This window comes from Ochotona princeps, chromosome 19 (assembly GCF_030435755.1).
Source record: "Ochotona princeps isolate mOchPri1 chromosome 19, mOchPri1.hap1, whole genome shotgun sequence".
NCBI lineage: Eukaryota > Metazoa > Chordata > Mammalia > Lagomorpha > Ochotonidae > Ochotona > Ochotona princeps.
This window is the reverse complement of record NC_080850.1, coordinates 45,531,602-45,543,986: the sequence shown is the minus strand read 5'-3', so window position 1 is coordinate 45,543,986 and position 12,385 is coordinate 45,531,602. Positions and strand designations below refer to the sequence as shown.

The 12,385-nt window shown below is 40.1% G+C and overlaps 1 protein-coding gene across 3 annotated transcripts in view; it reads left to right on the top strand.

Annotated features, from left to right (window-relative positions):
• DMXL1 (Dmx like 1) overlaps positions 1–12,385 on the top strand; it is a 109,117-nt gene that overhangs the window by 35,392 nt on the left and 61,340 nt on the right. For all 3 annotated transcript variants that reach the window (XM_058677850.1, XM_058677851.1, XM_012927331.3), the window contains exons 10-17: positions 2,413–2,625; positions 5,254–5,507; positions 5,615–6,299; positions 6,395–6,516; positions 10,403–10,492; positions 10,575–10,677; positions 11,415–11,534; positions 11,802–12,023. In XM_058677850.1, coding sequence (XP_058533833.1) covers positions 2,413–2,625; positions 5,254–5,507; positions 5,615–6,299; positions 6,395–6,516; positions 10,403–10,492; positions 10,575–10,677; positions 11,415–11,534; positions 11,802–12,023 — 1,809 coding nt within the window. The remainder of the gene's footprint in view (positions 1–2,412; positions 2,626–5,253; positions 5,508–5,614; positions 6,300–6,394; positions 6,517–10,402; positions 10,493–10,574; positions 10,678–11,414; positions 11,535–11,801; positions 12,024–12,385) is intronic.

The following is a 12,385-nucleotide window of genomic DNA, read 5'->3' as shown; positions in this document are numbered from 1 at the left end:
TCGTCACCTTTACCAGAAGTTTATTCTAAGAGTGGTTATAATATCCAACATCAACTCTGAGGTCAGTGGGATAATTTATATTGTGAGAATAAAAAAAGTTTGTATTTTCACTGTAACATAGAAGACTAAAGAGTTATTGAAAAATGAACCCTAGGTTTCAGGGTGCTTTCTCCTTTACTTATTTGTGAAAAGGAGGATTCCAAAACTGAAACCTACCTTCAACGGTAGGTCTCAAAGAAACATGTAGAGCCAATGAGGATTAAGTAATATTAATAGCAGTTATCTTTGTGGAGAATTCCCTTGCTTAAATCTGGTCTGTTGGGATGACCTTTCTGGAAGCTGTATTTTTTAGTCCAAGCACATCTCTCAGGTTTAGCTTCAGTTCTTTGCCCACCACTAGAAACGGCCAAAGTGTAGAGCTCGTAAAAGTCTGGTCTTCCAGCCTGAACTCTTGTGTCACTTTCATGGAGATTTTTCATAAAAATGACCGTAATACATGATTGGCATAATTGTGTTATGAGTATTTGTTTAAGGAACATGTAGTTGCGAGCAAAAGCTCTGGAATTGGATTTTTCTATCAGCTCTTAGAGCATGCCTCCAAAAGAAGGGCCAGGAAGGCTTTCTGCTCTCCCGGACATTCATCCCTGCAGTATTTTTATATCAGAATCTAGTAAGACACAAAGTGTAGGAGTAGTTAATCAGTTCACATTTGTTTTCTTTAAATAACTATGTTTATTTTGGAGAGAATTGCTTATATATCTGGAATCCATTCCAGGTTTATTTAGTTGAACAGAAACCAGCATGATCCAGATTTGATTTAATATGATAAAGTTAATGCTTTTCTTTACTTCCATTATTAGGGATTGTAATTTGCCACAGATGACTGGATTTGTACTTCTGTATACTTACTTAATTTAGCACTTATATCAAATATCAAAAGTAATATAAAGGAACATGTTTTCATTTTAATTTTTTAGCTGGCATTGTCTGTCTTGAATGCTTTTCTTGAGCATCAGAAGGGAATTTCAGTCTTGACGCTATTATATAAGCAATATTCATCTTTAAATTAGATGTGTAAGTCATTTTAAAGGAGTTAGGATGCATATGCCACTCTGTGAGGTAAAAAATTGTTGCTATAAAGATGCAAGCATCATTAATTTCTGTAACATGATGATGGCATTTGTTTATGTAGATAAGGTTAAATTAACCAAAACCAGCTTGAGTGGTAAATTAAGTAATGCTGTATGGCCTAGAGTGTATCATTTCATCTCCATTGAAATAGACAAGTTAAGTCAGATATTTAAATATGTTAACATTCGGGCCCGGCAGCGTGGCCTAGCAGCTAAAGTCCTCGCCTTGAACGCCCTGGGATCCCATATGGGCGCCGGTTCTAATCCCGGCAGCTCCACTTCCCATCCAGCTCCCTGCTTGTGGCCTGGGAAAACAGTGGAGGACGGCCCAATGCATTGGGACCCTGCAACCACGTGGGAGACCTGGAGAAGGTTCCAGGTTCCTCTTCGGATCGGCGCAGCACCAGCCGTTGCGGCCTACTTGGGGAGTGAATCATCAGATGGAAGATTTTCCTCTCTGTCTGTCCTCCTCTATGTATATCTGCCTTTCCAATAAAAATAATAAATCTTTAATAAATAAATAAATATGTTAACATTCATAATCATAGTGACAGGGCAAGAGCTTGACCTTGGAGGTAAGGTGCTGGTTGAAATGCCTGTGTCCTACATGCGAATGCATGGATTTGTCGCTTGGCCCCAGCTTCTGGCTTCAGCTTCTTGCTAATCCAGTGCGATGCAGTGAAGTGGCGATGATGGCTCAGTGACGAGGTTCCTGTACCCAGGCGGGAACTCTGTCCTGAGCTTGCCTGGGGGCCACTGTCTGCAGTGGGCAGTGAACCAGTGGAGAGAGGCTCGCTTTCTCAGTGTACCTCCTTTTTCCGCCTCTCAAGTACATTTTGAAAAAATGAAAACTAGTGGTAAGCATTATTTCGGAAAGATCATTTATTGCTTAAAAATTTAAAGATAAATGTGATTTTGTTATAAAAATATGCAGAGCAGTGGTATCTTTAGCACCAGGAATGACTGTAAAGGAAACTCTGGACTCTGGGTGGTAATGCTGCATCCGCTGTAGGCTCCTCGGGGGTCACAGGTGCACAGCTTTGGCAGCACATGTTGCCATAGAGGAGGCTGTGTGTAGGGGTGGAGCACGCAGAATTGCCTCTCTGCCATCTTCTCCATTTTTCTGTGAACATCAGACTGCTCTAAAAATACTCTTAAATAGTGAAAGACTTTCTCAGCCAAACAAAAAATAAATAGAAGAGTCAATAATCAAAATGTGAGAAAAGATGGTTTTGATGCTAGGTGGCAAACCTTTTAATTTTGTGATGTTTTTTCTTTATAGACATTCCACTTCTTCCGTCTATTACGTCTCTGAGTTTCAGTGAACATGAAGACAAGAATGGCCCTTTCGTGGTGCACTGGCTGAACAACAAAGAGCTGCATTTTACCTTGTCTATGGAAGTGTTTCTGCAGCAACTGAGAAAAAGTTTTGAACAACCATCTTCTGAAGCCAGTGGAGAAGACTCTAATCAGGCAGATGTAAAATCTGATGAGGGTAATGATTTAACAAGAATTTCACATTTTATCCAAAATTGTGAAAGGTTTTGTGTCAGGGTAAAACTGTCATTGTCAGTAACTCCGAAATACAGTGGGCATATACAGATATGGATTAGCTCTTTAAAAATATCTGTGAAGGGTTTTCTTCCACATGTTGCTACTTGGACGTGGGGCTCTCCCTTCTCCAGATGTATACACCTGCAGGGCCCTGAAAGGTCTGTGTGCCAGTGGCATTGGCAGTGCCTAAGAGCTTGTTAGAAACGCATCACCTCAGGCTCCACACAGACTACTGAATGGGAATGGGCTGGTGATTTTTCTGTGATTTGAAGTCTGAGCAGCTTTGCCCTATATCCTCTGCCTTTATCGTGCCTTAGCATGGAGAGAGGAGGGAGAAGAGAGTGGGCGGAAGCAGGACATGTCCCCTTCAGCTTCATTCCATCCACAGAGCCCCTGTCACTCTGAACTGGATCGCCACGTTCTCTGAAACTGCAACACACGTGCCCAGCTCTGCCATGTTCTATAACTCACAGATGCTGGTCTTTTAAAAATTTTTCTTTAATTTTAGAATTTTACATAATCATTAGAGAAAAGATCAGATACTGGGTAGTACAGATAGATGCAAAAATTTCTATGCAGTTGGGTTTGATGCGTGTCTTTCTAGACGCGCACGCAAGGGTGTTCAGAAAGTCCCTGGAACGTGTGTGTCTCAAAGGCTGCTGGCGGGGGTCTCATCTTTCATATTAAAGTAAACGTGCTCCATTTCTTTAGAGAACTGTTGCAAGTACCCATGAATATAGTTGTTTTAAAGTCATGCTATGGGTGTTCATTTTTACACAGCTTGCTTTAAAGATTTTATTTTTTAACTTCTATTTATTAATTTATTCAAAAAGCAGAGAATGGGGCCTGGTGCTGTGGCCCAGTGGCTAAATCCTTGCCTTGCACACATAGTCAGGTCTTCCATGTGGGCAGCAGCCCATCATCCCTGCCTCCAGGTACATGCGCAGGAAGCAGGATTGGAAGTAGAGGTGGAGCTTGAGTCGAGACCCTGGGATAGGGAATGCAAGCATGGTGAGCATGGCATGACCTGCCGGGCCGCAGTGCCCACCCCTGCAACTTGTTTTCATTCAGTAATGCGCATTTGACAAGCTCATTTATTTTTGGTATTTCATATTTAAGATGAAACTTTTAGAAATCCCCTTTTGATAGACATTTAAATTTATTTAAATTTCCTTGCACTAATCATGAGATGACACAATTTTTTCTATGAATTTTTTTATGAAATAGATCCTAGATGTAGAAATACAAAGTTTAAATATCAGTGCTTCTTACAAATTATCCTTCAGAAATGTTCCCCTAGTTCATACCCTTACATCCTTGCCAGCACTGAATATTTTCATAATTGTGTTACTTTTTGGCTCATTAATAAGAGAAAAATATTATCTGTTTGATACCATATTTCCTTGACATATTGAACAGAGTGATTATTTTTTATTTTGGCCATTCTGTAGTTTGCCTTTTTATGCCCTTTGCTTAATTTTTTGTTTTCTTATTTATTTGTATGTCTTGTCTTTTAATCTGATAACTGTTCAAAGTTATTCTTAAGTGTTGCTTTCGAGAAAATCTGTATTCCTCATTAGAAATTGGGGACGAAAGTGAGGACTGGTCTTCATACATACATTTGTATTAATAAATTGGCATGCAACTTTTATTAATATGTAAAGGAAATTTGGAAATTAAGCACTAGGAATGTATTCCTTTACAATGGTTTCTTTAAGATGTTAAGTCAATTTTAAGTGCATGTACTTGGGTATAATTAATATTGCATAATCACATTTGGATTAAATTTGGTATTGGGAAGAAAGTTAAAATTACATTCAAATGATTTTTAAAATGCTGAGAGTGATAGGCCCTGTGCAAATCTCTCATTTTATCTTGAGTAAAACTGAAAACCTAAGAAGTAGTTTGCCTTACTGATAGCTGATGGAGTGAGTAGTTAACTGTAGGTTGTCTGGGTTTAGAAACGAGTTTGCTTGTTTCTTTTTTTTTTTTTTTTTTGTTTCCTTAAAGGTTCATTTACTTTTATTGCAAAGTTAGAAATAGAGAAAGACGAGGAGAGACATTGAGGAAGATCTTCCATCCAATGAATCACTCCCCAAGTGACTGCATTGGCTAGAGCTATGGTGATCCTAAGCCAAGAGCCAGGAACTCTTCCGGGTCTCCCATGCGGTGCAGGGGCCCAAAGCTTTGGGCCATCCTCGACTGCTTCCCCAGGCCACAAGCAGGGAGCTGGATGGGAAGCGGAGCTGCGGGGATTAGAACTTGCGCCCGTATGGGATCTCAGTGCGTTCAAGGCGAGGACTTTAGCCACTAGGCCGCCGTGCCATGCCCAGATTGTTTGTTTCTATTTGAATATCAGTCCTTCTATCAATAATCCATTGCTTCAGTTCTATAGCCCTTTTGCTGAGTTAACTCCAGTGCTCTTATATTCCTGGAAAAATGTTATTTTGAAGGGTACCTGTTTTGATGTTTTCAGCTTGAATGGATTTGTAAAGGTAATTCTCAGTTTATAGGAACAGTATGATTATAAAAGTGTGTTTACTTTGTGTATAAATTCTATTGCTTATAGAGATGGATGATGATGTTGATGAACTGAAAATAAATCATGAAAAGAAGGACTCGGGCAGTGATAAAATGGGAGGCGGCTTAAGTTTCTCCCCGTTGCCGTCCGCTGCCGTCGAACATCAGATTGAAGTGCTGCTATCAGAGTGGAGTAAAAATGCTGACATGCTTTTCAGTATTCACCCCATCGATGGGTCCTTGCTAGTCTGGCATGTGGATTGGCTGGATGAATACCAGCCTGGTATGTTTCGTCAAGTTCAGGTACTGTGCAAATCTTTGAACAGCTACTTCTTCATTTTGTAGTTACTGATTACTGATATCTCCTTGTGTAATTTTACATATTCTAACGATTGCTTTCTTAATTGTAGGTGTCCTTTGTTTCCAGAATACCTGTAGCTTTCCCCACAGGTGACGCCAACTCTCTGTGTAAAAGCATAGTGATGTATGCGTGTACCAAGAATGTTGACCTGGCTATTCAGCAAGGGAAGCAGAAGCCTTCGGGCCTGACTCGCTCCACGTCAATGCTTATCTCTTCTGGTCACGGCAAATTAACAAATAGTTTGAAATTAAGTATCTTTACCCCTAATGTTATGATGATTTCAAAGCATGATGATGGCTCTCTGAATCAGTGGCTGGTTAGTTTTGCTGAGGAATCTGCCTTTTCTACAGTTCTCAGTATTTCCCACAAATCCAGATACTGTGGCCATCGCTTTCATCTGAACGACTTAGCTTGCCACTCAGTGTTACCGCTGTTACTGACGACATCGCATCACAATGCATTGCGGACGCCAGATGTTGATAAACAGAAGCAGCCTTCTGATGCTGGCAATATTGACGAATGTCCTTTACCACAACAGAATAAAGGCTCTGTTGATGTGGCGTTTCAGGATCCCAATGCAGTTTATAGTGAACTGATTCTTTGGAGGGTTGATCCAGTTGGGCCATTGTCTTTTTCTGGAGGAGTTTCCGAACTTGCCCGGATTAATTCACTTCATGTTTCTGCCTTTTCCAATGTGGCGTGGCTACCTACACTCATACCTAGTTACTGTCTAGGTAAGTACGCTTGGTTTTATGTTAAGTCACTTACATTTCTTGGCACTGTCTATCGCTGACATGCTAGATCTTAAATGCTTGCGAATGTTTCCTAGGTGCATACTGCAACTCTCCCAGTGCATGCTTTGTAGCAAGTGATGGACAGTATCTAAGATTGTATGAAGCGGTTATTGATGCTAAGAAACTTCTATGTGAACTTTCCAACCCTGAAATTTCTGTAAGTAATGGCTTATATGTATAGTTTCAAATATGCCTTGGTAATATATTTTCAATACTTTATTGACATGTTCTAGAATTCTGACACATAATTTGTATTAATGTGTGTGTGTGTTTATTTAGTTCACATTTATATTGTGGCCATAAATGATTCTAAGGTGTTTGTAAAAGAAATAATTTTGTGCCTTTACTCATAAATTAGAGCTTACTGTACTGCTTCTTTGCTGTTAGAAAACTGGGATTACTGCAGTAGTATGAGGCAACAACTATGTTGAATCACTAGCAGCTTTTGTCTAGGCATTCTTTTTATTGTTTGTTATTACTATTATTTTTTGTGATACTAAGCATGCTAGCAAAATTTAATGAAGATAACAAATGGCGTGAATTCACCTCCTGTCCAACCACCCTAGCATCTCAGTAAAGACTTGAGAGTGCAGTCTACTTTCAGACCGGAGGGTTTGTGACTGTTGGATATGGGCCTTCTTGCTCCTTTCCTGCCTTCCTTTCCAGCACGTTTCTGGGTGGAAGGATTTCTGGATGGAGAATCCCTCCCAGAACTTCACAGTCATCCATTGGTGGAGGGCAGATAAGAGTCCCCAGCTGCCCCCAGGTAGAGTGCTGCGACCCACCAACCAGGTTATTGAATACTTCCAAGGCTTTTGGTTTGTAAATGCTGGTTTGCTTCCAAGGATTGCCTCCTTAGATATTTCCATTTTTCTTTGGCCCCTCACGCACACAATAGGCTCACGTCTACCTAGTTAGCTTAACATTGTTCCCTCAGGACAAGTAACCCATAATCTCACAGGGCAACATGAATACACATCCACTTGTATATTTTCTTCAGAACTGACATATGGGCATAGAATTGGTTGTGAGTATTCTCTTTCTGTGTGTCCTGTAGTGTTGTGAGGTGGGCTGGGGAATGCTTGTTTTGTATGGACTTGAGAACTGGCCATATCAGCCCAGGGAAAGGCTGAAAGATGTGTCTTACGAGCATCTGGAGCTGGAGAGTTTGTACTCTGTTAACAGAGACAGAATGTACAAGGGCACTTAAGAGACATGGTTCAAAGAGGAGCAGAAAAGATGGAAGCTAATCGGGCCAAGAAGGGACAGTGGCCAGTATTGCCATGACTAGATGTTAGACCAAAAATTCCAGCCTTGTTCAGCCTGCTCCTTGACTTGTTTGGCCTTACCCCAGAAATGGTTACCATGGTTTTGTATCTACCAAGTTTGGTTGTCCCAGGCAGGAGTCCTTGCAGTACCAGGCAGTTTTTGTTCTATTGCAGCCCACTTTTGTTCATTATCCGACTAGTGGTAACCCATTGTGTTGTCGCAGCACCTCCAGCAATTAAGCATTTTTGCTTAGTGGTTTGATTTATTTTTAATATCCCTAGAAGCAGCTTTCAGCTGCACTGAATAGCATATGTTGAAGTTTCAGGTTATCTCCCCAGCTATCAATTAATGTTTTTATTAATGCTCTGGTTATAAAATTGCTTCAATTATCAGTGATCTGCTTCAGTCTTACTTTTTCTCATAAGTATTTTTAATAAATAATTTTACAGAACACAGGTTTTTCTCCCCCCCCACACTTTTTTTTTTATTTATTTGTTTGAAAGACAGAATTACAAAGAAAGAGGAAAAGACAGATATTCTATCTGCTGGTTCAATCCCCAAATGGCCGCAGTGGTTTGATTTGTTCCAGATGGAAGCCAGGAGCGAGGAAGTTCTTCAGGGCATCTCGTGTGGGTGCCAGGGGTCCAAGCACCTAAGCTATCATGCACTGCCTTCCCAGGTGCATAGCAGGGAGCTGGATCACAGTGAGCAGCTGGGGCTCAAACCTGTGTTCATATGGGATGCTGGCATTGAGGGTGCTGGCTTAACGTGCTGCACCACGACACTGGTCCCCAGAACATACGATGTTTCAAGACACACAGAGTGTTGTAATACAGGTACATACATTTACTGAGATTCTATTTATCAGGCATGACTTACAGTGTTGGGAATTTGGAGGTAATAAAACTGGCAAAACTGTCATAGAATTTAAATTCTGGTGAAGGTGGACAGGGAAACAAAGAGGTGAAACCATCTCAGTGTTCAGTGTTACAAACACCTTAGAATTCCTGAGAAGCTACCATTGCATGAAGACCTGACAGCTGAAGGTGATCACCTGTGGATATTTAAAGGAAGAGGGATGCTAGGAAGGGCTAGCCAGGAGGAAGGCCCTGAGGCCAGACCATGTTCTGAGCAGTGAGGAGGATGTCATGTCTGTGACTGAGTAGACAAGGGGACAGTGGGCAGTGAGGAGGATGTCATGTCTGTGACTGAGTAGGCAAGGGGACAGTGGGCAGGGATGGAGTCAGAGAGCCTAAGCAGCTCACATGGTGTCTTGGAAGCTGAGTGCTGGCTTTGGCTTTTATTGTTCATAACATGGAAGCCATTGAAGAGAATGATAGTGCAATATGGTGTCATTGGGATTTTAATGGATTACTGTAGTGGCTGTAGATTAGGTGAAAGGAGAAATAGAATCAGAGACTGATTTAGGAAACTGAGTAATCCAGAAGACGTACAAAGGGCCTTAGAAAGGTAGTTTAAGTATTACTGATAGAGGTTGTATGAATTGCTCACAATTCTGAACGTATTTTGATGATTGAATAATCATGATTAGAATGGATTTGGGATGTGTGTAAGAAGAATGACTTCTAGATTTTGTGCTAGGATTAGGATGGACAGGATCCCCTCAGTGGGGCTGGTGTTGTAGTGTAGCAAGCTAGTCTTCCACCTGTACCATATAGGTGCAGGTATTCCATTTGGGTGCTGGTTCATGTCCTGGCTGCTCCGCTTCTATTCTAACTCCCTGCTCATCGCCTGGGAAAGCCGTTTAGGATGGCCCACAATGTTAGGAGCCTGTACCCGTGTGGGAGACCAGGAGGAAGCCTCCCCACTTGGCTCAGTTTCAGCTGTTGTGACCACCTGGGGAATGAACCATCAGATGGAAGACCACTTTCTATGTCTCTCCTGTTGTCATAAAATCTGTCTTTCAAATAAGAATAAATGAATGTTTAAAAAAAGAGTTGCCTTCAGAGAAGAATGTGGAAATAGCAAGTGCTCAGGCATGGAGGGAGTCAGCAGTCTGGATTTGGATATGTGGATTTTGTGATAGCCTTTTGATGTCTAAGAGGTCTGATAGGGTAGTCTTTGGAGTGTAGAGGAAAGTATGGCCTGAGATGAAAAAATAGGTGATTGTCAGCACCTAAATTTAAAGTGGTATGGGGTGGGGTGCAGGAGGTTACGGCGTTGTTTGGGATGGCCACATTTGATATCAGCCGTGCCTGTGATCGAGTCCCACATTTGCTTCTGATCCAGAGACCTGCTAATGCTCGGTCTCCTGTCTCCCGTGGAGGAGCCCAGGCTGCAGCTCCTGGCTCCAGTTATCCCTGGCCCTGGCTGTTGTGGGTATTTGGGGGAGTAAAGCAATAGATGGGAAAGATCTGTATCTCTGTCTCTTCCTTTCTATGTGTCACTCTGTCTCAAAGAATAACCCTCAGAAAAGGAGGTTAGATTGTGCAGAATCCATACATTGCTAGCATAGTGTCTTCTGGAGTTTAGTGTCAGCCTTTTGCGTTTATGAATATAGAATGCTTTATTTCCCTTGGTGATTACTAAGCATTACTTTTGGTGGTTTCTGTGCTGATCAATTGAGCTATAACCACTCTTCATAATTCCTATGAAGGTAAAAAGCGTAGACTGTTCAATACAAATAAAAGGGACTCTGTTTAACCACAGTGAACTTAATTATTATTTACCTGTTATATCTGAAATTTCATGTTGTTTGCTCTTTATTACTTTTGAATTGTCCAATAAATGAATTATCTTTATTTTTTAAACAGAAATATGTTGGTCAAGTATTTAATATTGTTAGCCAACAGTCAACAGCCAGACCAGGATGTATCATTGCGTTAGATCCCATAACCCAACTTGTAAGTATTGTTTTTCTGGCTACTTACTATTAGATGTGTATATCATTCATGTCAACTTATGTTGGTGTATATTTACATTCAGCATGGCAGAAAAACTCAGCTGCTTCATGTTTTTCAAGAAGACTTCATTTTCAATAGCCTTGAGAAGAAAAGTCTGGGAAAAGGTAGCGCTTTGTCTGATGCAGGTAAATTAAACTGATGAGTAATATATAAAATATTAGGTTGTTAATAAAGATGACCTGACACAATGTTGCACATTGTTTGTTTGAAGTTAAAATCTTCTGTGTATTTTGATATTAATTATCATTGGAATAGTACTATCTTTTTTATTCTGAACTAGGAGATAAACAAAAAAATTAAGAAGTTTCTCATGTTTTTTAAAGCACACAATAAAAATGTTTTCTTATTTGACTGCTTTTTATATTCATAGTCTTACTGTGTCAATTTAGATAATATGAGTATTAAGGCTTTTATAAACCTGTGATTTAATAAGTGACTTCAAATGTGTAGTTACTTTTAAATTTAAAGATTAAGTGCTTTACTGAGCACTCTGTAATGAAATTTTTTTTTGAATTTTATGAAACATCTTCAACAACTGTATAGTAATGACTGTAGTATGATTTTTATACCTATCAATTTGAAAATTAAATTTAAGCCTCACATAAATATAATTGCTAAGCCTTGGCTGGAACGCTGCGCCTGTGCTGCCGGCATCCCCTGTAGGTGCTGCTTCATGTCTTGACTGCTCTGCTTCCTGTGTAGCTCCCTGCTACATTCTGTAATGCCACTGGATCTGGAATCTTAGGTGAACATTTCATGTTACTCTTTCAGGTTTAGATATTTTAACTTGATGTACTTTAGTGATTTTTCCCCTTTATTCATGTTAATGATTAAAAAAAAAATCTGTTACTAATTTCTGCAGGCAGCTCTCCTAGAGGATTTTCTGAAAAATTCTACCTAGTTGTAATAGAATGCACTCAAGAGAACCGTTCTCTGCTACAGATGTGGAATTTACATTTAAAGTCAGTTCCTGTCTCTTTGGGTAAGTGTTTTTTCTTAATTTTAAGTAGGCTTAAATGAACAAAATGTACATCATTGGATACTTGAAGGTATGTTTCTCAAAACCATTCTTAGTTGTAACAGTGGTTAATAAGCTAGTTATAATAGCAAAACTTTTGCTGTAAAGGATCATATTAATATGTATGCTATTTTATATTTCATGATGCTGTTTAGGATTATAAAATTTAGCAGTCACAATGTTGATAGGGCCCTCTTGTCCCTGCTAGTTTTTGGTTCTTATGTTTTATAGATGAAAAAGCAGATATAAAAATATCTGAAGCAGTTTGGCAGCCAGAAGATCATTATTCTCCCTCTCCAGAGAAGATCCTGTCTCCTTTTTCACAGAAGTATCAAGCTTGCAGAGCCAATCTCCAGAGTACCAGCAAGTTGATGCTGTCCTCAGAAATGGTCTATAGCCAGGAACTGGATTTGCCAGAAGGAGTTGAGATAATAAGTGTGAAGCCATCAGCAGGTTTGTAAGTTTTATGAAGAGACTAACTGTGTAACTCATGAGTGTTAACCAGGTGTGTGAAAGCAAGTGCTAGTAGGAGTTAGCAATAATGTAAGTATATTCAAGTATTCCAAATTGAACTGTTTTGATTCCTGTGTCATTTGTCAGACAATTCCAACCTTAAATTTTTATGCCTCCCCTTTCAAAAAAAATGTTTTCTTATTTGAAAGAGTTACAGAAACAGGGAGAGACAGAGAAAGAGATATTTCATTAGCTGGTTTTATCATCCAGTTGGCCATGAAAGGCTGAGGTGAACCAGGCCAAAGCCAGGAGCCAGGAACTTCTTCCAAGTCTCCCATGGAGATGGTGGGGGCCCAATCAAT